At 41.3% G+C, this 26,828-nt stretch overlaps 3 protein-coding genes across 9 annotated transcripts; all 3 read right to left on the bottom strand.

Moving 5' to 3' along the window:
• Positions 1 to 8: 8 nt before the first annotated feature.
• zdhhc5b (zinc finger DHHC-type palmitoyltransferase 5b) lies at positions 9 to 12,525 on the bottom strand. Of its 7 annotated transcripts, none has more exons than XM_039812652.1 (12): positions 12,405 to 12,525; positions 9,131 to 10,602; positions 8,436 to 8,557; positions 8,039 to 8,196; positions 7,425 to 7,597; positions 7,165 to 7,267; positions 6,943 to 7,034; positions 6,524 to 6,656; positions 4,893 to 5,001; positions 4,550 to 4,656; positions 2,752 to 3,674; positions 9 to 2,257 (listed from the first exon to the last, which is right to left on the bottom strand). In XM_039812652.1, the coding sequence occupies exons 2-12, from the start codon at positions 9,277 to 9,279 to the stop codon at positions 2,152 to 2,154; spliced, it is 2,175 nt and encodes a 724-aa protein (XP_039668586.1). In that variant the 5' UTR covers positions 9,280 to 10,602; positions 12,405 to 12,525; the 3' UTR covers positions 9 to 2,151. The 7 variants fall into 7 exon arrangements, with proteins under 7 accessions (XP_039668586.1, XP_039668587.1, XP_039668588.1 ...); XM_039812653.1 differs by having other exon boundaries at positions 12,348 to 12,523; XM_039812654.1 differs by lacking the exon at positions 12,405 to 12,525 and adding an exon at positions 12,221 to 12,333.
• Positions 12,526 to 14,249: 1,724 nt separating this feature from the next.
• On the bottom strand, positions 14,250 to 18,038 carry clp1 (cleavage factor polyribonucleotide kinase subunit 1). The gene is made up of 6 exons (XM_039814349.1): positions 17,916 to 18,038; positions 16,595 to 16,869; positions 16,301 to 16,408; positions 16,072 to 16,191; positions 15,359 to 15,496; positions 14,250 to 15,213 (listed from the first exon to the last, which is right to left on the bottom strand). The coding sequence occupies exons 2-6, from the start codon at positions 16,865 to 16,867 to the stop codon at positions 14,527 to 14,529; spliced, it is 1,326 nt and encodes a 441-aa protein (XP_039670283.1). The 5' UTR covers positions 16,868 to 16,869; positions 17,916 to 18,038; the 3' UTR covers positions 14,250 to 14,526.
• Positions 18,039 to 18,826: 788 nt separating this feature from the next.
• On the bottom strand, positions 18,827 to 22,369 carry selenoh (selenoprotein H). The gene is made up of 5 exons (XM_039814347.1): positions 22,282 to 22,369; positions 21,727 to 21,856; positions 21,112 to 21,254; positions 20,101 to 20,220; positions 18,827 to 19,070 (listed from the first exon to the last, which is right to left on the bottom strand). The coding sequence occupies exons 1-4, from the start codon at positions 22,295 to 22,297 to the stop codon at positions 20,114 to 20,116; spliced, it is 396 nt and encodes a 131-aa protein (XP_039670281.1). The 5' UTR covers positions 22,298 to 22,369; the 3' UTR covers positions 18,827 to 19,070; positions 20,101 to 20,113.
• Positions 22,370 to 26,828: the final 4,459 nt, after the last annotated feature.

The raw sequence follows: 26,828 nt of genomic DNA, 5'->3' as shown, positions 1-26,828 counted from the left end.
CACGTTCAGTTTTTCATCAGTTTGACCTTTTTATTCTGAGAAGACATCTTTTAAAAAAATCTTTATAAGGCCATTTTAGAAATGTCTTTAATGTACTCAGATATTTGTGTGAAACCTTTCCATTCATCACAGCTCACAATAGCAATATTTTATCTCACATAGAAGTATACTTTTACTGTACCCACATAGTTTCAAATTGTTCAGTGGCTACCATCCTTGGCCAGAGCAGGAAGAAAAGTAACACAGGCTCTCTTTTATCTCTGTATGACGGCTACCTGTGCCATTAATGATGCTTCTTTTCTTGTTACATCAACCATGTGGGCTTTGACAATATTCTCACAAGTATGCACGCCAGTGAAGCATTCAGCACGACAAACAAAAGTCACATGCACACTGAAGACAGACTTGGGTTGAAAACTTGTAACACGGTCCTTTGGGTTGAACGATGATACTTGTGTGCTTCAAGCGTGTACTTTTCCCCAAAGACGTGCTACAATCAGCGAGCTTTGAAATTCTACTGCTAACACTCAACTGTAGGCCTTGATAGAAAAAAAATAATAAATAAAACTTTAATTGTAATGCCCAATCCTGAAACTCCCATACACACATCCCTCCCTCGAATTATTCCGTTCCTAACATAGTTGAGGAAAAAATTAATTTAAATGTACCTTTACGGAAATTTTAAAAGTTAATAAAAAAAAAAAAAAAAATCAAAATCTGCCTTACATTTATTTCCTCGGAAAAATGTAAAAAATATAAACCGATAGAAAAAAAAAATAATGTGCATACTTCACTATGAATGGTCTCAAGGAAAAAAACAAACCGTCTCGAATTGCAAACCAGTCCCTCCTTGAAATTCTATTCAGTGGCATATTGCAATTACAGTTTCATTTATAAAGTTTTATTTTTTTTTTCATAAAAAATTCAACTTCTTTTCTCAAAAAAAAGAAATAAACTGGTAGAGACTGGTTTGAAGTTGTGCCCAAAAACTACAAGGTTGTCTTGTCTGGTGAAATAAATAAGCTCTTCCCTCGCTCCCCCTATTTGGCTGGCCATCTTTTAAAGGTTTAAGGTTCTGCTAGCATCTTGACTGACAGACAAAACATCACAGAAAAGAAGAAAAAAAATAAACACCAAAAAGACATACAATGATCTTAAAGCTACTAACAGATTTTGCATAATGTCTCTAGCATAAACATTACAAGCATACATTCCACAAAGATGCTTGTGCTGCAATCGTAATTCAGAATTTCTTTGTGGCTTTCAGAAAATTTTGCTCAATTATTTGCAACTTCAGCTGTCCACCACCTGTCCAACGACCATCATTCCCTTTGGACGATGAAAATCCCAGCACGAACTCATGAGTGGCTGATGCAGCCATTAAATACAAACAGGCAACTGATTTGAAATCGCTTTCATGAATAATTACACACAGTACATCTGCCACCGTCATCCATAGTCATTTTCAATACCTGACTAATTGACCCAATAATAATAATAATAATCTGTAAGATTTTATACATTTATATAAAACAATACTTAAAAAAAGATTTTATAAAACTAAAATTATACTGTGTTTATAGATTGGACACTTCTCTTCATTACTCTTATCGATATCAGGTTGTGTGGTCCGTTCAGACAGTTGAGAAGACATTTCTATTGGTCAACAGTCCTAAATCTGTCCTCTTAAAATTCCAAATCAACGGGATAAAGGCCATCCTTACCTTAAGTGTTGGACAGGGTGGTCAATACTCTGTGTGCTAATGTACCAAATAAAACAGCAAATCATTGAATAGTTATGCGTGTTCTATAGACATGTCTGTACCCAGCCGTGATGATAGTCACAACAGTCTATGGCTCACAAAGTGGCTAAATGGAGACGACTTGATCATGTGAAAACTGAACCAGTGTCTCCTTTTTACTCTTTGTTCAAATCTGAAAAGGCTAGCAGAGAAGAGTGGCCAGTGGCGTTACAAATATAACAAAGTGAGTACCAGACAGGCCTGCTCCTTTAGTCCTTTGCAGCAGAAAACAGTCATTTTCAGGAGGCTGCAATCATGAATCAGGTCCAGCACAGGAAAGAGACAAGTGGATGTAGTCCAGTGAATTTTTCCCTCTCCTTGTCATAGACCTGTGAAGGATGTCTGTCACTCAAACCGAAATCTCATAAGTGGTCCCTCCAACGCCTGTCACCTTCTTCACTCCACCCCCTGGTTTGGATGTGGTGTGATTGGCCGAGACTGGACGAGAGGTGGATCTGATTGGACAGCCATCAGGAAGGGGAGAGGAGGAGTGTGTGTGTGGGGGGGGGGAGGATTAGGGGTGAGGACAGAGGATAAATGGATGTGGCGGTCAGTGGTTCTACTTTAAAAAATATATATAAACAAGCACAAACAGCAAAATCTTTCTCTACCACTGATTTTGTAAGGCATTTGGTAATTATACTTGGTGAGTAAGAAAAGGCTACAGGACAGAAGTCATAAGGAGCTTGGTAAGGCATGCTTTCACAGAACTCAACACATACCGACTAATCCACACAGTCCAACCTCCATGCACACTTTCATCTGTTAAACACTAAACAGGCAAAGACTGACTGTAAACTGTGTAGGAGGAAAAGGAAGACTCACACAGATCAGGGAGGAAGAGGAGGGCTGACACAAACCAGGGAGGAAGAAGAAGAGAATTAGGAGAAAAGGAGAAGGAGGAAGAAGAGTAGCAGGCTGACAGATCTGGCGATGGATCACTACTCACTGTGGAGCCTGATGCACTCCTCCGGCTCCTCCCCCTCCCAGCACAACGCCTCCTCCTGCGGGCCGAGGCTTGTGCTGAGACCCTGCCTCCCCAATATAAGACTGGGACTTGCCGAGGGAGAGGCCGCGAGGTGGCGGGGAGACAGGGGGCTCTAGTGAGCGAGCCCCAGGGGAAGAGGACAAGGAGGAAAGGTTACGAGGGGCTCGGTAAGAGGAGTCCTGGTTATGCTGGAGCAGGTGCTGGATCTCAGGTTGCCCAGAGGAGGAGGGAGGGGGCGGGCTGACGGCACGCAGGTAGGCCCTGTGGGGGGAGGAGAAAGTGGCAGAGCCCTGGAGCAGCTGCCCCTCCCTCTGCTGGGCGATCTGAGCTGAGAGGAAGGGCGACGTGTAGCCCTGCAGCGGGCTACTGGGTGACACCACCTCAGGCTGACCTGAGGGAAACAGAGCACGAGGCTTCTGCGGCGACAGCTCATGAGCGGCTGACTCAAACTCTGGGCTCTCGGATGGTGTCAGAAGGCTGTCATAGGACAGGCTGCCATTCCGAGGTGTTTGATTGGCCAGGCTTTTGTAGCTGGTGTCTGTGGTGCCCTCTGATTGGAGCGTGGCCAGCGGGTTATGTGCCGGGTGCGCTGAGCGCAGACTGGAGGAGTGGGAGCCACCAGTGGACAGAACTAGAGAGGATGGGTAGGAGGTGTAGGAGCGCCCAGTCAGGGAGTAACCTGACATGCCCCCTGACATCAACCCAGCAGTCCCGCCAGGGCCTCCGGGGCCCTCACCCCTCTCCCCTCCCCCTCTGCGCGCCCCTACACCTCCCCCTACCACTGTGGTTCCGTCCAGGCTGCTCGGCTCCGAGCGGTAGCTAGGCTGATGGCTGGACAGGAGGATGGAGGGAGAGGGAGAGTCAAGACTCTCGCCACGGATCATCTGAGAAGAGAAGAAACAGACAAAAAAGGTAGAGAGGTGGAGGAAAAGGGTGATGAAGATAAAGTTAGGAGTGAAGAGGAAGGATAGAAAGATGAAAATGACCACGTTACCTCAGGAATAGATAACAAAAAAAACAACCATTTTCTACACATTCTAACGAAAAAAAAAAAAAAAAAAATGTGGTGGGAAGAAATTGGATGCTTGACCAGTGCTCAACTCCATCATTACACTACTGGATTGGAAACATTGACTGGCTTGAACAAGCACTGACATTGCATATCAAAGACTGTGTATCAACACATAAATGGATAGACAAATACATAGGGTACATGAACTTCACATTCCAGTCAATGCAGTCTCAGGGGAAAGGATAGATCCACTCAAACACACAGAGACAGCCAAAGGGATACACACAGATGAGACTAGCTGAGACTTACTGATCGACCGATGGCCACTGAATGGTCAATTCAAAGTAAAAACAAAAAAGAGGGGCATGGTATTAACCACAAAGGAAATTAGAAGGACGAAGGCTTTTCAGCCAACAGACCATCTGTTACAGTAATGTATGGGATATGGTTTGTTCTGTCCTCTTCACTTTTTGTGCAATAAGGTTAACCACATCACTATTTTTTACAAATGCTAAAATAAGATGGCAAAGTAATAATCAATAAGCCTGTATGTATTTAAAAGAATATATTTATATTTAAATGATTCTTACATGCGTCTGTGTTTCCAATTAGGCAAAGACATGCGGATAGCGTCACTCTAAGCTGATTGTTCCTTTAATACTCTTAATATACAGTATCTGCATAATGTTACGTGAATAGTTTATACCCAATACCTTGAGGTCTGTGCGAGTGTATATTGACATGTACCTTGTTGGGGTGTGTGAGGGCAGTGTGGTTCCTTCCTGGGCTGTTGAAGGCTGGTCGGTACTTGTACATTGACGGCGTATGTGGAGCTTCAGTCAACAAGCTGCTCTCTGAGTGGCAAAAAAAACAAAAGTGACATTTGAAAGAAGTGCATTTGTGATTAGAAAGCAAACATTCATCTGGTTCATGTAAGAGGTAAAACACTTGAAGTACCTGGGCTGCACTGGATGATCAATACTAACAGCTGTTGACATGTCAGGTGATATACCTTACCTACCTAGTTTCGTGTGTGTGTGTGTGTGTGTGTGTGTGTGTGTGTGTGTGTGTGTGTCTCTCTCTCTCTCACCCTCCGTGTCAGCGCGGGGCAGGCCAGGGTAACGAAGCTCTGGCTTTGGAGGAGGTGGAGGCTCTGCATCAGCTGACTGGCTCTCCATCTGATCTAGACTGCTCTTGGACTGGAGAAGACACAAAGAGAAGCCATGTAATACCCCTTTCACATCACTAACCAGGGTGGGGCCAGGGTTGTCTGATCAGTGTTCAACCCTTCTTTTGGAAATCCAAACCAAGCCAGTCAACATGGGTATATCCCTGCTCATGACAATTCAGAGATCACATGGGTCACAACCCAGGAGCAATGCATAACAATTACCTTAAGTGCTAGAAGGGTAGAGGGGCTTTACACGTCCTATTCAGTGAACAGCTAACTTGTCACACACTCCAGTCCATCTGTATACCACAAGAACTAATATGTTTTGTAGCTACTTGAATTTGTTTTGTAGAGTAGGGAGAGATAAATAAAGCTTATGTTGTTTGTTTCACAGTGATTACGGTCGAAAGCTTGTTCTAAAACACTTGTCAGATGATTTTGTGCAGACTGATATATCCTCCTCTGCATATTTACCATGGTCAGTAATAAAAAATAAATCATCATCAGCCACATCTTAACATGTACGCATATTATGCAGCAAAAAAGGGAAAGAAATATAACTACATTTGTTTTAACAAATTAGCAAAGGAAAAAGACATCTTCTGTTCCCATTCTTTTATCATTTTGTTTCTATTGGATAAATAAGACATTGGACATAAGACATGAGTTTTTTTTTTAAATACAGAGAGGAGGAGCAGAACTCCGGAGTTCAGAATAGGTTCATCCATCCATCGTCAACCACTTATCCTGCGCACAGGGTCGCGGGGGGGCTGGAGCCAATCCCAGCATACGTCGGGCGAAAGGCGGGGTACACCCTGGACAGGTCACCAGTCCATCGCAGGGCCACACATAGACGAACAACCACTCACTCACACATGCACACCTACGGACAATTTAGGGACACCAATAAACCTAGCCCGCATGTCTTTGGTCGGCGGGAGGAAGCCGGAGTACCCGGAGAGAACCCACACAGACACGGGGAGAACATGCAAACTCCACACAGAAAGGCTGGGCCAACCGGGGTACGAACCCACAACCTTCTTGCTGTGAGGCGACAGCGCTAACCACCGCACCACCGTGTCCCCCCTCAGAATAGGTTATTTTGTCTATATTAACCAGAAGTGTGCAGCATTACAACCAACACCGGTATCCAAGCCAGCAGCTCTAGCACTAACACAAGCTGAAAGTTTGCAGACCAAAACGTGTTTAAAAAGTGAGCTCAAGTGAGTGTGTTCCATTTGTTTTAATTCAAGTCTATTTTTGATCCTACACACCTGTCACTCAGACTTCATGGTGTACAAGACCTTTTTGGATTTACGACCAGCTGATATTTAAAAAAGAAAAATTATTTTAAAATATAGATAAATAGAAAATAATTAGGCCCCAAAATGTGATTAACAGCTTTGGGAGGTCCTTTTTCTTTTCTCATTCATTCCACAGCAAAAATGTATACAGTCAAGCATACAGTATATACCAATAATTATGAATAAGATGAAAATCACTGAGAATCTCTGTTGAGTTTTTAAATTTTTAGATTTAGTATTACTCACCCTGGTGCTGTGTCTGTCATTCTGGATGCCGTTGTCCAGGACCTTGGCTTCTAGCTGGGCCTCAGTGAGAGGCGGTCTAACAAATGGTGGCTGTACATCCACTGCCTGAGGGCTCCGCCACCGGCCCATGTATCTGTGAGAGGGACAAGCATTAAATGACTTAGCAGTATGTTGCTCTATTGACAAACATAGTCCAACACCAGAAGCCACTCACACTGAAGGCACTCAAATATTCCATTAACTAAACAGACAAGTGAGAACTATAAAGGAGGAGGCTGTACATGTGGAAGAGGAGCGAGAGCAATGGAAAGAAAGAGGCAGTGGGGGGGGGGGAAGAAATAAAAAAAAAAAAAGTTGTGGAGCAGAGTGTTAAAGGAGAGGAGTAAACAGATGAGTGCAGAGTAGAGAGAAAGGCTGACCTGGGGGCCTGGGAGCTGCACAGCACATGAGAAATATTTCTTATGCAGCCATTGGTGAAAGGGTTTACACCTCCCCGAAACTTCCCCGTCACCTGCAGTGAGAGGGGGAAAGGAGAAAAACGTTCCATGTCACATGTTGATAGAAAATACTGTCTGAACTATCTGGATGAATTCAATGCTGCAGGATTTGATGCATACAGTACAACCAGCTCTTGTATGTACCTGTTCATTTGTGGTCCTACCGCGGGCCACCAACACCATGTGGAATCCAGTCAGGCCAGCAACTGGCACAAAAAACAGACCAGCCACACACATAACGGCCATACTGGGAGGAGAGGGTCAAGGCGGTTACAACAGATTAAGCAAAGAAAAAAAAAGAAAAAAATACCAGGCTAAAAATCACAAGGCAAATTAAATGTGAAAAGAAAGACACATAATTTGTTCCTGCATCTTATGGCTGCAGTGTGCCAAGTGAAGGATACGTTACAGCAGCATGTGCCGTGTCCAGCTGCTGGCGGTGGTGCAGGACATAAACCAAGCCAAAACCAAATACGTTAATGATGTGGGTGGTAAGGGATAGCAGGAAGAGGAAGAAATAGCGATAATTCCTCCGACCAATGCAGTTGTTCACCCAAGGGCAGTGATGATCAAAATCCTGAGAGAGCACAGGGTCAAAAAGGACAAGAATGTGCAAGCACAATATATACAAGGATATGACAGAGAGGAAAATATTGATAGGCAACACATACAACCCATCAAAATCAGACAATGTCTAGCTCCTATGCGCACACATGGAAAACTAAGAATATAGGACAGATCTAGAGATCGAGTAGACAAATAATTACAAAAGTTGTTGAAAAGTTCCACTGACATCCAAACAATAAGTCAAATAAATAGGAACAGTAATAACCCAACTCAACCCAATTTCGCTGTATAACTTTCACTCATATTTGTATAATACCTTGAAATTAGTCAATTTCTAATTAGGACTAACAATACAAGCCCATGATACGTGTGTGTGTGTGTGTGTGTGTGTGTGTGTGTGTGTGTGTGTGTGTGTGTGTGTGTGTGTGTGTGTGTGTGTGTGTGTGTGTACCTCCACACAGTTGTCGCAGACGGAGCAGTGCGAGCAGCGCGGCGGGCGGTAGAAGCGGCAGGTCGAGCACCACTTCATGCGCACCTGGATCCCTTTGATCTCCACCGTCTTATAGAGTGGAGCACGGAAATCATCTTCCTTGTCCTCATCCTCCTCAGCTAAAGACAACAGACACAAACACCCAGGCTGCACTACCATCATACCTGATCATATGGTCTTCCTGCATAATGTTTTACTCAGTCAATTTATAATAGATTGTGGTCACTGATCCTTTTCAGTCTAATTTTATCTATCATGTACTCAAAAGTATTGCATAATATGCAATAACATAATATGTCAGTATGTTATAATTTCGAGGAAAAAGACTTGTATACCAACACTGTTCACATGTGTTTACCTCTCGGGAAGACTCCAGGGTCCATGAAAGTGGCCATACAGAAGTTAGCAAGGGTGAAGAGAAAGATCACAGCAGTGTAGATGGGAATGACAGAGGAGAAATACTCTGACAACCATGGGCACCTAGACAGCATGAAAAAAGATGGAAATAAAATGACATTTTGTTGCAATAACTCCAAGTCTACTACATATTTTCTTGGTCTATTCAAGAGCAGCAAGTAGTTGTTACATAAGCAGGCTTGAATATACCATTCAAAAGACAGGGAAGATGAGCACTCCACACTATGTCTAACGCCTTTGTGCAAGGCAATTTCAGTGGCACAAAACAGAAGACTGATTGTAAATGGGGAGCTCACAGGTGTGACTGTGAGGAACTGTGCGGATACAAGTGTTGCTGAAAAGAGGGCAAGTTTGCTCAGTAAACGCTCTCTCTAAATAAAAGTTAAACAACAAAAATAGGACGTTAATGCATAGGGATATTATTTACACATGCCTTTACTTCAACACACACAATTTTAGAGAAAAAAACATACAAAGCCACACACACACACACACACACACACACACACACACACACAATTAGTTACGCAGTGACACAACTGTGTATACATACAGTACATGTAGGCCCTTTGCACCATGTTTGCATTGTGTGTGAGCATTTGTGCATATTAGCGAGTTGGAGATAGAGCTACTTACGTAAAGCAGAAGAAGAGAGTGGTGGATCCGACAAGGAAAGTGGTGGCTGCAGACACTGGGACATACCGGCTGGGACGAAATGGACGGGGAGGAGCAGAAGCAGGGACACCTACTCCTCCCCCAACCACCCCACCACTGAAGCCCGGCATCAGAGACAGAGAGAGGAGAGAAGAGACAGAGAGAGGTAGATATCTACGGTCTACCTACTGTAAATGGTGCTTTATAGGTTAAATGTTTGTTTGGGAGGAGGGGCCATGACTACAGACTGGAAAAGAAAACACTATGCAAAGCAGCAACTGAAAACATGTGGGATTCGAACACTAAAAGTCTCCTGGCACTAATATAATCACTCAAAAATCAAAGGATTGCTTTATATAGCATTATACAGCTTTACTTGCATGTGTACAGCTTGTTGTAAATATTTAATTTGGGTGTATAATCTTAATAAAGGCTTATTAAAGCAAAACTATACAAGAGCAATGTGATACAAAAATATGTGTAGGTAATGCATAAATATTTTTGTATGGCTTTAATGTAACCGTTTTTGGTGCAACAATATAAATAAATCTAACCTTACAGCTCCCTGGCACCAGTGCAACCGTAAGACTTCTCTGTGCTCAAACACAAAAGCACTGACACCCGCACACACAACTAAAACTGGAGCAATCTAGATTTATCTCCACTCTTGAAACTCAGTTTTTACATTAATGCTCATCACTGTGCTTAAGTTTTGATTATGCCTCGCAGAGAAAATGAATATAAAAACAAAAGAGCAGAAAATTAAAGAGGTAGTGGGTAGATAGCCAATAGGCTACGAGCAGAAGCACATAGAGGAGAACAGGCAGAGGATTGAGCGCAGCAGCTGCTGACGACTCCTGCGATTGTCCCGAGAAGGCTTATTTAGGCACTGGGTGGGTGGAAGAAACAGAGGATGGCGGCAGAAGGGACAGTTCCAGCGTTTCAAACTAAGTCAGCAGGGGAAAACAACTAAACAAACATTCACTTTTAAACCAGTTGCATCATTCTGCTTAACATCAAACAAAAGTCCAGTTGGAATTGCTGAAATTTTCAAAAAGCTGATAAAAAAAAAAAAAAGTTAAAAAAAAAAATAAAAAATTCTGTCTAGCCTTGCCTTTACAAGAAAAATCGCTCAAATAGCCATGCAGAGTCCACTGGTTCTTGTGAGATCCCTGCTTTCAGTCTTTGTGTCAATATGGGGACAAAATCAACTCATTCCAAAAAGAAGCCCTGTGCATGTCATCAAGGTGTCACCGCACTTGGCCAGGTCTGTGTATAGAGACCTCTCCCACCTCCAAATTCTCTGCAGATAGACCTCCTTTCCCATTTTGCATCTCTTAAACAAAGCCATGGGCAGCAGTGGCGTTATGTAGTCTGATGCATTTTAGTCTTTTTCTCTTTGTCCCCCTTTCTTCTTTCACCTACTAGCTCTGTGGGTCAGCTGTTGAATGCCCCTGTAAAAAAATAAAAATAAAAATTACATTCAGTCAGTAGGCAAAAGCTAAGCAGACAAAAACAAATTAACTACAGCTGAAACAAGTTCTTGATTAGATTGATTGGCAGCTATTTCGACAATCAACACAATTGCCAAGCAACAATTTCAAATATTCGCGCTTCACAATTGTAAGGATGTGGCACTTTTCTTTATATTGCATTAAAGTAAATCACAAATCTCTGGGTTTTTGACTGTAAGTTGGATAATAAAAGCAGGTTGGGCTTTAGGTAGCTGTGATGGGCATTTGATGTTTCACTATTTACTGATATTTTACAGACCAAACAATTAATCGAGAAAATACATGGCATATTAATCGTAACACCGAGATCGGAAATGCAGCATGTGCCGGTCGTCGGAGAGGCATGGAGCGTGTTTCACCGGCACACCGTTAACCGGCAGGTGGAAGTGGTAGGCAACTGTCGTGACAAACAGTAAAGTCACAGACAGTTTGCTGTAGTGGGTGGCCTGTACGGCCAGGGGATTCGGTTTATGCCTCTGTACCACAGTGGCATGCCATCAGCCACTTCGGATCTCGGAGATACTGCAGATTAAATTTATTATGTAAATAGTTGTGGCCTCGTACATAATTACAGAATGGACAACAAAAGTACTTACAATAATACCATCTATGAAATACCCATGTTTTTCAGGTTTATAATCTTGATTGTCAAGACTGAATTTTTGTTAGGTTAAAGAACAGAGCTACATATTAGAAGCAAAGGTTTCAATCTGATTTCATAACAATCAGGCTGACTAACCAACTCTGTAATGTCCTAAAAAGCTTGCGTTACACTATGTGCCTATGCATTTCTCACATTTACTCATAAACAGTGTTGTTAAACAGCCTCCTGTTGTTGTTACACACACACATTAGTCACATCAATGCCCTCAGGTGGAAAAATGAAACACCTCCCACTTCTGAAAATTCAAAACACCACGAAGACAACGATCTGTGACGAGCCTGGCCTGGACGGCTTTGACACACACACCAGACTAATTTCCCTTATCTCCACATGAAAAAGTAGTCCGTGCGGTGTGAACACACTGAAAACGGATCCAGAGTAACCCGATAGTTTGGACACACCCCTCTTTTCAACAATCACCAGTACTAACAAATACAGAGCTATGGCCGAGTGTGTCAGTTGTTAATCATCTGACCTGCCCCCCCCCGACTATAATGGATGTTAATCCTAAAATCTCTGGGTCGAGCTTGTCATATCACCACAACAATCTGCAGTACGCAAGCTACACCGTAAGGTGCCCGATCGAGCCAACTGAATACATTTCTTCCAGCAACGGTGACACACTGATGTCTTGTTTGAATATATATCATTTGGTTGACTCTCACTTCATCTTTGGATCATACGTTGAAATAGACCAAGCGTTGAACAGGCCAGGGCAGTGCTGCTCGGACTCAGTCAAGATAACTAACGTTACCACAATGAACCTCATTAAAATAAAAAAATTTAAACAAAGTAATAGACGCTGCGATGTTTAACTCGATCTAATAACGTTAAATGTAATAATGACAGATTCAAACGCGACCAATACTTAGCTAGTAATCATTTAGCTCTTACCTAGCCTCGAAAGTTTTTTTTGCGACACTGCTCAGTCCTTTACCACAGCTAACGTTAAAAAGTAAGCTAACATTACCTGGCTAGCGTGGAAGCTTTACACTTTCACTGGCGACATACATGTACCTACGTTCAGCTAAACAGTCATCACAAAGAGCTGGTAAAACGAGCAGGACATAGCTAATACCGAACATCGCGGCTGTCTTGCCTGTAGGGTGTGGGTCGTTACGGTCCTCCTTGAGTTTAGAGGCTAGCAAACTAGTTAGCTCGCTTGCTAGGCCGACTTCGGAATCCCGGAACTAGTCCGTCGTCCCTCAGGTGGGCTGAACAGCCAATCAGACAGAGCAGGTGTGGTCTCAAGTAAAAGCTCAAACAACCCTTGTATGACAATATCGATTAATTTGCTATTTCTACTTACTAAATATCACATCCATAAACGTAAGTTCAGGGGCTCTAAACCTTTCTTTCCTGTGCTTGAAAGTGAAGTCAATGAATATTTTGGCTCTATAAGATATTCAAAGAACTGTAAAGCTCTGAAGACTGCAGATATATTCAACACTTGTGACCTCACGACTGAATAGATGCAACTATTCTAACTGATTGATGCTATGAATTGGACTGCTTATTGATTAGCCTTGCTGGACTTTGCAGATTCCCTGGGCTATGAATTGTTTATGTATTTATCTTTGTAGTTGTGTGTATGTGTATTTGTATGTGTTGTTTGTATCTGCAAATGCTCTCAATAAATTAATTAAAAAAAAGAAAAAAAAGATTGATTTTCTATAGGTCCTTTTCACAGCAGCCATTTTGACATGTCTTAACAGGGCAAACACAGGTGAAATTGATCATGTTAATTATGGTCCCGTTCTATTTAGTGTCACAGCCAGTTCAGTGAGCAGGGCCTGCATGCTAGTTCATACCAGGGCCCTGGTCCACCTAAATGGAACTTAATGCTACTAATCAATGCTATTAATTACACCTGTATTTTCCCTGCAATGACATGTCAAAATGGCAATTGTAAAAAAGCCTATTAGAAAAAATGATTGTTGTGACCCTTATATAAATGACTAGACAGTTAAATGACAACATAAATATGATCCGTGTAGCACATTTAAAAGGTAAACATTTTTTTTTTGCTCATTTTGCAAAAATAAGGAAGAACACTTTTTTCAAAAACATCCCTACTTTGCCCACTGCGGAAGAAAGTTAAAGAGTCAGATGTATTTGTTGTGGGTTATAATACTGGAAAATCTTTATCAGAAGTCGGTGCTTTCTTGGAAAGTTCCACATTCAGAATTCAAGACTAATTAGTAAGTTAACTTAATTACAACTTAATTTCCCCACAGGGACAATAAATAAACAAATTCAACAGCATGTAGGCCTGTAGCATATTTGATTAGCTCCAGTATGAGCTGGCATGTCAGTGAGGATACAGGCTACAGTATAGTGGCCTTTGCCCCACTTATGTTCAAACGTGAATACTACAGGATAGATACAACATACAAGACAGGACACGTCTCACACTTCACAGACACATACATAATAAGTTTGCAATGTTGGATGAGGCTTTGTGGAAGCTTACTGTGAAGCCATGGAATTGGAAACACTTTCCCCAGGCTTGATTAGGTTGTAATTTAGTAAAGACACACACGTTTTCATAACCAATGCATTAGGTACTGGACACATGCAAATAAATGGGAACTGATATACAGTACATATATAGGTAGATAGATAAGAAAATATGTGACCATGGAATTATTATTATTGTTGCTTTCTTATTGTTCCTTTATTTTTCACATGCTGCCTTTTAAAACGGTTTTATTTTGTATATTGTAGTATATATATATATATATATATATATATATATATATATATATATATATATATATATATATATATATATATTGTAGATTTTACGTTGTTTGGCATTCTGGCAAAGGAAGAATTTAATTGTACAGGGAAGCTTGTTTCCTTACTGTGCATATGATAACACTTTGAAATGGAACTTAATATAATTGACACAAAACCAAACTTTGTAAATTTAAAACATTTATTACTTATGAGAAAAACAATGTTCATAAAACAGATTATCAAGAATTTAATTCCTGGACTGATAAAAACATCTGTACAGTGTGGTCTATAAAATGGGGTTTAAATTTACAGCAGCTACCAAATTCCATACTTGAATCTTTTTCTCTTTTGCCATCTGTAGTCCCTATAAGGTACAAAGAAACAATTAGGAAACTAAATTCTTCCAAACATGATCCCCACTTCTTTTGCAACAGAGTCTTCCTCCCTGAAATGTTAATTCATTTCATGTCCATGAAGCGGATGTCCATGATAAGTAGAGTGTGTCTGGGCAGTGGTCTGGGTGCTGGGGACAGCACTTTCATTACCTGTGCTTGGGTGTCCACATTAGTCACCACAATAAAGCCACACACAGGGCTTTCTACTATACCCTTTCTAGCACCTTCCTCTCCGTCCTCAGCACTGCTCACACTAAGCACATGATACGTGAGGTCTCTGCCTGGTGTCACAGGCACCAGCTTTAGCTGTGTGTCATCCTGAGACATTCCCAGTGGCAAGCACGAGTCTGGGATGGATGGTGCTCCGATCTTGTAGATGCGGACATCTGAGAAACGCACCTCATAGGAAAACGGATAGAAGGTCACGCCACGAAAGCCATAGAAATACTCACGGATCTTCTCATCACGAGTATCCCGCCTGCACTCCTTGGAGCGCTCTACCACCCCTCCAGACTTGGGTAGGAGCACAACCCGTACAAAGTGAGGGAGGTCTCGTTTGAGTTCATTGTAGAGCCTCTCATGGTCCAGCACCAGCACCACATCCACCTCGAAGGCAGAGGCACAGTGGACCAGAGCCTGGTATCCAGAGCCCTTCACCCAGCCGCAGGTGTTGATGATACAGCCTCCCACGCTAGCCTTTCTGTTCACCTCACAGCGCTGGGAAAACACATCGGCCAGGCACGACGTCAGCTACACATTATGAGAAAAGAATAGATTAAACTGGGCAGAGAAAAACAATAACTGATGACAACGCAGACTAAATTTGTAGGTTGACGGTGGGCTTTTTGCTTCATACTTTCATGTTACACAACGGCCAGAATCTTTCTTTTCTCACCTTATTGTAAAGTTTGATGTTGGTCCCTGGTGTAGTAGAGCCAAAGTGGTAGACCAAAGGAGCCTGGACTGAAAAACCCTCCTCCACGTCTGCCGGGCGCTCAATGCACAGTGCCGACACTGTCCCAGGTACGGACACCTGAGGAGCAGAATGTAGTTTACACTTGATATTAATAAGATTTGAGTGGGCCCTGGCACTTTAAAAAAACATCCGTGAGAGTGGTGGTTGATCAGGGTGGGAGCACTGTATGATTTTATGGATGAAGAAATTAAACCATAAACCTTTATGGAATATTACAAACTGTGGCATGAATAACTACTCTGACTGCCATAAGTCCACTTAATGGACAAATGGCAACACTTCCAGATACAATAAAGTATTGCGTAAATCACAAGCAGTAGGTCACTGTTGTCAATCTTGTGCTAGAAATACTACACCTCTTCTTATTTTTACTGCCGTTAAAACACTAAGAAACTCAATATATTTGTTTTCCAGAACTTATTGTACATGTGATTGAAAGAACTAGCCATATGGACACGCTTTGCTCCTACAGCAAGAGGAGGCATTTAAACTATTCTATGAAACAGATGCTGTGTATGCTGTAGTTTCATTTAGCATTCAAGCTACATGCATGCATAAATATCAGTTAGTGTTATTCCTTTAATTCCATAGTCTGTGTCAATGTTTATCATGATGACTCCAATTCATCTTACCCCACTCTGTCCAACATCCAGTTCCACCAGCGTTGGCCTCCGGCCCACCCTTACAGCATAGCTTAATAGTAGCCGGCACACTGTTGATTTCCCCACATCTGTAGGTCCCACCACCATCACCTGAAATATGATTAATTATTTAAGGTCAACAGAAAATGCATTTTCTGGGACTTTGCAAGCGTGCGTATAAAAGAACCCTAAAAAAAAAAAAAAATAAATCCAAACATACCCTCGGCCCCCTCTCATTGTCCCGCTCTGCTTGTTTTCTCATCTGTTCCAGGGCAGCATGTGTGTTCAGGTAGAGCAGCATGGGAGTATCCTTGGACACATAAGCCACCTGTGGTGGTGAGGGATAGATGCTGGTTATTTAAGCCTCTCATTTATTAAATGCCAAACTAAAAAAGCCACACAGGGTTAAATGTGATACCATATGTAATTGGTAAGTTGAATCGCCATATAAGCCAAAATAGAACCCACAAAAAAACTGTCAGACATTTGCATGGGCCCTCCTCCTGGTGCTCACCTCTGGCTTCCCATAAAGATTCACACTGCAGCCTTGCCAGGTGAAAACTGCGATCTTGGAGCCTGGTCCAAATGTGTACTTTTTGTTGCGGTTCAGCTCCGAGCCAAACACCTCAGCCATTCCTGTGAGGAGCTCTAGATCAACTTGCTCTGCTGCTTCCCCTGCCTCCACCTCAAACCGAAGTTCAGTCTCCTTCTCCAGGTCAAACCTGGTGCTGGCCTTCCCAGGTACCGGAACATCTTCACTCGTCGTTTCCGCACCCTCTGTTGCCATGACTGACAAGAGAAAGTCTATGTTACAAATACATAGCAATAACAGCATATTGAAAAGAAAAGTTACATGCATACACAGTACAAGTTGCCACAATGTCTCCAATACTGCCATACGTTTAAAGATTATTTCCATGTTGTATGAATATAATTCTTTGTGACTAATCATTGACACAATAAAATGTCAATAATATTTACAAATGTTTGTCAAAAGCTGAGTTACAAAGTTTATTTAACCAGAAAGTCTCTTGACATTATCTGTTACACAAGAGACCAAGCCAAAACGGCAGCGTAGTGTAATACACAGTCACATAAATAAACACTAATAATACTACATTTGAGAGAAAAACTGGAGCTATAAAAAGAAGTGGGTGAACATGTTATAATTGGAAGCCTCATTTGTTTAAGTTGGCGTTTGAGTGTTATGGTCAAAGAGTTTACTTAATCATACCCACACAGCCAAAGTGTGATAACTAATGTTTTCAGTGGCAACTCTATGTGGTACTCTTTGGTACCTTTTTTGTCTTTATCTTTACTTGCACCTTCAATACCTTTTTGTTCTTTTCATGGCACTATTTATCTCGTTGTACTTATTATTGCCACCTTTATCTATTTGTTTATTTTTATACGACTTGTTTTAAGTAATGTTAAATGAGCTACTGGAATTGGGATGGATAAAGTATCTAACGATATCTATAAACTCTCAACCTGAGGTTTCACGTTAAGCAGACATCTCTGCTCCTTTGTACAAGAGACAATCCAGTCTTGGGCTAAGCGATGGCTGTAGTAAGAGGTATCTGGAAGTTTTTATAACATGTGTACTTATCGATGAGCACAATGTGAGAAAAAAAGTTTAGCTCGTCGGTCACTTGCAAGCAAAGACCAGCTAGCAGTTATCAAGCCGTAGCTAACTTAGTCCTAATGATTTTAGCTAGTAGTTAAGGCGGAATGACAACAAACGCAGACCTACAAACGCTCCAAATGTCAACAACTACTTCCATATTGTCGGGTGTATGTCTACGAGTTGTTGTTTTTTTGTTTATAGTACTTACGGACTAATTTCAAGTCTTACTGTCGAATGAAAAATAGGTTCCCAACCATAGACTGTAAAAAAAACTCGAATGTTGCCTGCTGGTCGCGTGATAATGAAGTCACGCCCTCCACAACCAATCATGGTCGACGTTCTTCTTCTTAGCGGTTTTTTGGCGGTTGGCAAAAACGATTTGGTGCATTACCGCCACCAAGTGGTATGGAGTGTGGACCAGAAAAGCTAATACAATGAACAAAATTATAAACGCAACACTTGTTTTTGCCCTCATTTTTCATGAGCTGAACTCAAAGATCTAAAAGAGTTTCTATTTACACAAAAGAACGATTTCTCTCAAATATTGTTCACAAATCTGTTAGTGAGCACTTCTCCTTTGCCAAGAAAATCCATCCACCTCACAGGTGTGGCATATAAAGATGCTGATTAGACAGCATGATTATTGCACAGGTGTGCCTTAGGCTGGCCACAATAAAAGGCCACTCTAAAATATGGAGTTTTACTGTATTGGGGTCATGTGTGATGATGACCTTTCAAAGTTTCATTCTCCCGCTGTCCGTCCTGTCCAGTTGTTATTTTAACCGGCTTTTAATATCTGACTTTTTTTTTAAAGTGTTTTACTCACAACAGTGGTCCCCTTGTGCCCGTGCCCCTCGCAGCGCCTATGCCAGCCGTTGCGTTTTAACCCAAACCTAAACCTATGATCAGAAGTGTTATCCTGAGACTCTGAATGTCACTGAGCTGATCAAAAGTAGATGAACCTTTCATTTAAATATGGAAAATGCATCATTCTGGAATGTGAGCAGAGATTTGTGTTTAAGGTTTGCATCCAGTAACCCTGTAACCCAGCACATCAAAAATTATCTTTGAGATGTTAATGTGAATCTTATCCACAACAAACATACACCCACACAATAATTACGAAACAAGAAAACACTTTATTTACCAAAAACAGATTTAAAAGCACAATAAACTGTTGAGACAGCAGGACTGTGCATCTGAGAAATGTATGCAGAGACGCTCTAGGAACTCACTAGGTGTCACCATGTATCCAGGAGATGTGAGCTGTTGGTGCTTGGATCATCAGAGGAGGGACTGAGAACATCCCACTGGTCACTCCTCGTCATTCTGCTTCCATTTGTCACATCTCCTGAACTCTTGGCTGCACGTAAGACAATAATTTATTTTGTTAAACTCTGTAATATAAAACATTCCTAATACATCACTGTTGTGTACTACAGTCCTAGTTAACCTATAAGGCCATCAGTCTCAACCATTAACAGTGATACTTCTGTAAAATTAGGGGGTGAAGTAGTTTTGACAAACTGATTGGATGTGGTATTTTTAAACCTGAATTCACATGTATGCTTACATTAGCATTCAACTATGTAAGCAAACCGTGGGCTGCATTTCATTTTCAGACCTGCTAATTTCAGTTTATAGAGGGGTCCACACCACTTACCCTGCCACTGAACGGCTGAAGGTTGTGTCATAAGCTCGACTAACTAGCAGTTAATGCTTTCCCTAGGCTGGTGACTTAAAATGCTAAGACATGAAAGGAAATCCAAGTTTAGGCTATGACACACGGCTCTGGGGAAAACAGCATCAACTGCTTAAAAAGTAGCTTAGGAGATGCTGGTAGAACAACTAATAAGCAATGAGTAAATGTGTTTTGAGTAATAATCAAAATGGTAAAACGTACAACATTCAACAAACACTTGTTTGTATACAGTTTGGGGAACGCACCTATGAGTTAATTCTTTCAGTAAAGAATAAATAGTGAAATCAAATTTTCTCAAATTTCAACAAAAGCAACAACCTAAATAACTTTTTGGACAGAAACATTTCCAAAACTGAGCTCTGCATAGCCTGAGTTTTCACAAATATCAAAAAATGTATGTATACGTGTATGTATGTATGTATGTATGTATGTATGTATGTATGTATGTATGTATGTATGTATGTATGTATGTATGTATGCTGAATCCATTTTTAGTTCTTAAATTTGAAAGCAGAACAGTTTTACATTTAATACCAAAGTTCTCAGGTTTCATTTTACAGTGCGTACCCATCTATTCCAGCTGAAGAAACATTATTTAGTGTGGCAGTGCAATCCTTGATTCATTTTTGTATCATTTTGTAGCGTTTTTCTGTGTTACATTATTCTGTCTGATAGCATTGAAATGACGAACCTTCACTGGGCGTCTACTCAGCCTCAAGAGCCTCCTGCAGAGCAGCAACTACAACATCGGGTTGAGGAAACTTCAGCTTACGAGGCGGACCCTTCTTTATTCCAGTCCACAGTGATTTTTCTGTAGGAATGAGACATATTATACAGTGTCATTTGTAGGAACAATCTAGAACACAAGCATTATTATTAGTGTCTTTCAAAAGCCTCTAGAGAACAGCAGTAAAATCACATGCCCTCAAGACAATTTAAGATGTGTTAAAGAACAACTGGTGTACCAACCTCTAAACTTTGGAGTCAAATAATCATACATATATTACCACAATAAACATTAATTAAATTAGCTGACGTTTTTATCCAAAGCAACTTACAATAAGTGCTCTCAACTAGGGCTGGACAATCAATCGAAAATGTATCGACATCGAAATTCTGAAGCTGTTATCGACGCAGTGTCAGTCGTCGAATCATAAAAAAAAAATGTAATTGTCCATTTGTTGTTAGAGGTAAAATGTGCAATTAATCGTGATTTTGATTTTAAGTCATATCGTGCAGCCCTACACTCAACCATTAACATACCACTCAAAAATTGCAAGAATTATGCCAGTATATACTATTTATTCTCTTTATTTTTTCATGGGTCCGAATAGGTGAGTTTTCAGTTTGCGACGTACGGTGTGTGGGGTTTCTGCTGCCCTGATGTTAGTGAGGAGCTTGTTACACCATTGTGGAGCCAGGACAGCAAAGAGTCTCATTCTTTGTGCAAATTGTATTCTTTCTGGTGGCTTTTCTGCACTCCTGGTAAACACAGCCCCCTGTTGACTGTTCGAGCAAGGTTTAATGAGGCAGAAGAGACATTTGCACGGCAAGAAGTGGTAAGAAAAATACTGGGTTGTTTGTAATTTTAGTGAAGCCCCCTATAAATGAGTAAAAAAAAATAAAGTCTAAAAACTGAGTTGTTTTTTTTGGGACTCCAAATGGCAGAGTTATTCTTAGATTTCCCTTTAGTTCTCCTCACCTTTGCCTCCATCCACCAGAGTGATCTCAAAGCTGTTCCTGCGGGGTTTCTCAGGGTTGAAGACCACAATCAGTTCAGGGTGGGCAGCCAGGAGAGCAGATTTCACCTCCTCAGCATTACGCCCATACACTCGTCAGCTCTTACTGCCAGAAATAGCAGATCAACCATCAGGCGGACATCTGTGCGGTCTACTAAAGTTATCAATGAGGAGCGTGATAAAGCAACTATGTACATTTACTCAAGTACTGTCCTTAAGTAAAACTGTGAATATGAGGGTGGATCTATGGCTGCACATGTGAATCCATAAAAGACTTTTCTGAACCGTTTAGGATGCTTTGGTTTTTTTTCCAGTAGGTTTGGTCAAGTCTTGCAACTCTATTAACACCACCTTGATTATCTACATTGAAAGGCTGCTGATACATCATCAGTATCATGAGTAATATTAAATTCAGTAAAAGGAGAAGAGGAAATTCCAAGCAATACTTTCACTTTTGAGTACTTCACAGTTTAGTAGATGTTTTTAAAATGTTGAATGTATTACTTTTACACGTGATTAATGCGTTCTAAGTGCTTATTCCAGTACAGGCTATAATGTGATCCCACTAAGTTTCTCACCAGTGTTCAATGACCACCCTTTGGCCTCCCTGGCCGTTGTCCCCCTCTCCTCTGGCCCTCTCCTCCCCCACAGATGGCTTCTCCTCCTCGGCCTGCTCAACCTCCGCTTTGCGCTTCGTGCCCCGGCGACCTGCACACATGTTGTTACATTGTAACAACATGTTTTCATAACACGGGTTATTTCAATATTGACTAATTAAAGGCAATGTTGTGGAGGATAACGTTAGATAAGGAAGCGAGTCATAGCGTTGAACTATTGAACACTTTTGTGACTAAAATGAGAAACCGGTTGATGTTAATTATTTCATCATTAGCTAAATCCCCAGTTTGGATGTTTTGCTCCACTAGCGTTAACTCCATCGCAACCAAACAAGCAGCCTACAAGAGGAAAGAAGTCCAATCAAAAAGTGACAACCTCTGCCCCAAGTTTTATAACACACTGTACCTGTATATCAATTGGAAACAAGATACACAACATCTATATCATGCTGCTAAATAAATAACGAAGTTATCTTTGTTCACAGAACGCATTTACACCGACAACACACCACCTACCTGCTTTAGACGCCATTGCTGTCACAACACTTTCGCGCGCATGTGTGGACTGTACAAAACGCCTTGGCTGAAGGGGTTTTCAAAGTGAAGGACGAAACCATTCGTTATTAGGAAGTTTTACTCTGAAATCCATCTCGATCAAACCAATCACAGCCATTCTTACATCAAGGCGGTTCATTTAGCCTAAATATGACTGCCTCCTTACTAGTGGCGGTTCTAGATACATTTTACTAGGGGGGCCAAGGAGGGGCCAGTGTTTAACCAGAGAGGCACATTAAAAAAATGGCAACATATGATATTTCAAGAATATAAACTTTTTAAAACTTTAAAATCATATAAACATTTATTTTGTACAAGAGTGAGTGCAGGTGCAAGAGAGGTAGGGCCTTAAAAAAATGAAAAATGTCTACATGCATAGCAATATGTAGAGTCCATCATGACAGAATACTCAAGCCATGGATGAAGATTATACCAGTTTGGCCTGAAGCTCCGTCTTCTGTCCCCCATCAAAATGGTTGGAAATATATTCAAGTTGGGCTGTACTGGCACATCATTCTTGGACTCTGTAGAAGGATGTACAGTCAACATAGGGCACAACTACAACATTTATTTACTTATGCATGTATATCTGCATGTATTTCAAAATGTAGGCAAAGGTTAAAATGGTTTTCAACTGTCTTACTCTGAGCCCACTCTTGTATACCGATTGGGGTGTTCAGCATTGCACTCCCTGTTTTAGCTTAGAGTGCTGCTTGGCTTATCATTATCAGCATTTACTGTATGCTATTTCAATTTGTTGCATTTGAGGTTAAATCTAGATTTAACCTCAAATTGCAAATTGTTTTAGATGACAAGAGTGTTCTTGACTGAAATATATATTACATTAGGCCAATTCTACAATGTAACCATTAGCAAAATGTTTGCTAAATAAATGGTTGTTAATAATCAATTATTGAGTCTGATTTGATTGATTGATTGATTTATTGATTGTTGTTAACCTTTCTTGCCTGACTGGAAGATTAGTTGGCTTACCTGCTCACTTTTGAATGCGGATGCCAGTGAAAATAGCTTTCAGCGTCGGCTGCTGTGTTTTTATCTTCAACGATGTTTTATTGCATGTTTATCTACAACAAGCTAATTTACCAATCTAATTCAAACAAAGCATTCATTGATGACAATTTAAGGCTGCTGCAAAGTCTAAGAACTTTGTAGTCTCGCTTTGCCAGACCCTCCTCCAAAGCGCGCTGAAAGAGGGTCTGCTCCACATGGTATTCGGGGATGGGAGGAAAACGTGCACTGGTTTAAGCACCGCACAGAGCCGCTACAAGGGAATTTGCTTCCTCTCCAAGAGCCAGGACAGATGTATAATCTGGCAAGCCACCTGAGTATCTTTAATAGAAAGTCATCCCATGATCCCAGCTGCTGTTCCAACATCATGCCAACACAATCGACGGATGCTACATCCACAGTTTGCGGTGTTTAATGATGGGACAAAGGAGATGGAGATAGAGGCCACCAGTTAACTTGTTTCTAGTTGTTCTTTTGTTTCGGCAATTGTATCACAATTGATTTGCCAATGACATAAAATGCTGCATATGATAACATGTAACACATTTTAGGTTTACAGTCTGCCACCACAAAGGACAAGGGCAAACTGCAGTGTTTCATTCAGTCTGCTGAAAAGGTGATTGGCTACAATCTTCCATCCCTCCAGGACCTGTGCGCCTCAAGGAACCTGAGGTGGGCAGGATTGACCAAAACCTCCCACCACACCACCCGACTGCAGTGGGGCTCATCAACAAGGCCCGGGACCCCAACTGACAGACTCTTAACCATTAATGCACAACCTGGACTAACATATTATACATACTGACTTTTGCACATCCCCTGATCAACATTTCCTGCACAAAACTGTAAAGCTTTCCTTAACAGTTATATTGTACATATTTCTTATAGTAGCCTATCTTTACTTTTCATTGTAATATATCTATTCTGTATTTATGTTCTTGACTGTAGCAGTACTTTGTTTCATTGTTTATTCCCTTAATATGTTTATTGTGTGCACCAAATACACAGAGGCAAATTCATAGCAAGTAAATATGTTGACAGTAAATCAGACAGACTTTGTTGGCCTTATATTTGCGTCATCCCATTTATCTAAAACCTAGATACACTTTGAGATCAAATCCCCCTTCTGGCTATTCCAACTGAAGATCTGTGTAATGTCCTTTGCAAACAGTGGGACAGATTAATGCAGGTCCCAAGGGTTGTGCTCCAATGGTCTCAAAATGTTTGCTTAATTCCCAATTGTAGAGTTATGAGAGATGGCAGAAAGACAGCATCCAAAACAAACGGGAGAAAGTGAAAGAAAATCTTGCAGAGCAACAGACGGATGTGTTTGAGTACTCCAAAGTCAAGAGCAAATATGGTGTTACCGGAATAGCAATACCCAATGCACGTGTCTTTCACAGTGGATGTGGCAGTCACATTTTTGGGCACTCAAACAAATTGTCTAAAGGACGTCACAAGCTGCGTCTCTGCCAACAAACATGGGCTATGCAACCTCCCGGAGAGAGGCGTTGTGACTGACTCACAAGCGCTCATATAATAGGCCTAACTGTTCTTTTGTTCACAACAAACTCAAGACCTCCCACTTCATCTTCACCATGCAGTCACTTTTAGTCTTTGCCAAATAAAATCTTTCACTCAGTGTGTCACTCTCTTTGAAACAGACCAGACACAAAGACACATCAAATCTCTACTGTGTCTTTGGATCCCAATCTGTCTTTTCAGTCTGTTGCAGTGTATTTTTAGCCGTGTGCGTAAAGCTTCAGAGGAGCGGACAGACTGTCAGACAGATGTGCCCTGTCTTCACCCCACTCTCCTTTTTTTATGTCTAACTGACTCAAGACCGGATGCAGAGATCCTGGTTGCCTCCACACTGCACAATTTGTAGTCCTGTGATCAAGTGCACTCACTCATGCATGCACGCAGATATTTCTGTTAATACAAACAAGCAAGCAGAGGAGCAACAACAAAAGGCAGATATTTCATTTATTAATTAAGGTCTTTTTTGTACTGTATGTTTGCTGCTCTAAGCTACAGCATCTTATCTCCTGATTCTTTAGGACTCTCCAGCTAGTAGATATATTCTGAAGTGTAATTGCTTGATAAGACTGCTGTGCTTTTTCATTTTTCAATGGCACAAAGTTCATCTGTTAACCACTTTGTAGTATACAGTATACTGTGAAGCATAAAAACATGTTCCCCTGCTGCTTTGAAAATGTGAGTTAACTGAACTAAACATGGATAATTATGAGTTATTTGTAAAAACTTAAAGGAACACGCCAACTTATTGGGACTTTAGCTTATTCACTGTATCCCCCAGAGTTAGATAAGTCCATACATACCCTTCTCATCTCCGTGCGTGTCGTAACTCTGTCTGGCGCACCCACCGCTAGCCTAGCTTAGCACAGATCCTGGAGGTAACAGGCTCCAACTAGCCTACTGCTCCCAATAAGTGACAAAATAACGCCAACATGTTGGGATTTGTATAGTCAGTTAGTAGTATAGCGTGTACAAATAACAAGGTCACACGAGACACAGCCATCTTCTAACGGTATACATACTGGGAACTATATTCTCAGAAGGCGAAGCACTGCTACTTGGGCGGAGTGGTTAGCGCAACACCTGAAAAGCACCGTTGTTACCATAGACTGTATATAGTCTATGGTTGTTACTCTCTGCTCCTCACCAGGGGCTTCTCAGGTGCTGCGAGCAAATCACTCCGTCCAAGTAGCGGAAGTTGCAGTGCTTCGCCTTCTGAGAATATAGTTCCCAGTTTGTATACGGTTAGAAGATGGCTGTGTCTCATGTGACCTTGTTATTTGTACACACTGTGACTATACAAATCACAACATGTAAATAGGAAAATGTTGGCGTTATTTTGTCACTAAGTGAGCTTAGAATTATAAGGTTCTATCTCCACTTTTGGTCGAAATTGAGTTTTCTACATAATCTGATCCATTAGGTGTTTATTAATGCCTGTGTGGTGTTATTTTTGTTAAAAGAATATTTTGTTAGTTATTAATAGTAGATTATACTACATAACAGTTTTGCCAGCTGGGATGTAAAAACTTTGATGCTCAATATCTCAGAACTACCCTAAACGGAGATAGAACCTTATAATTCTAAACTCACGACTTATTGGGAGCAGTAGGCTATTTGGAGCCTGTTACCTCCAGGATCTGTGCTAAGCTAGGCTAGCGGTGGTGCGCCAGACGGAGTTATGACACACACGGAGATGAGAAGGGTATGTATGGACTTATCTAACTCTGGGGGATACGGTGAATAAGCTAAAGTCCCAATAAGTTGGCGTGTTCCTTTAATATATGAAGTTCAATCAACAGCTGACACACGTTACAGTCAGATTTGCTTTATAGTTCCATTCCTTCAGTTCAAAGAGTCTGTTCACACAGGCCTTTACTTACGCTGTCCCTGTTCCTTTGTACAATGACAATATGTGGGGATGCTGCTCACATATTGTG

Source organism: Perca fluviatilis, chromosome 10, assembly GCF_010015445.1.
Source record: "Perca fluviatilis chromosome 10, GENO_Pfluv_1.0, whole genome shotgun sequence".
In the NCBI taxonomy this organism is placed as follows: domain Eukaryota; kingdom Metazoa; phylum Chordata; class Actinopteri; order Perciformes; family Percidae; genus Perca; species Perca fluviatilis.
Note: the sequence above shows the minus strand (reverse complement) of the source record. Positions and strands in the feature narration are given on the sequence as shown.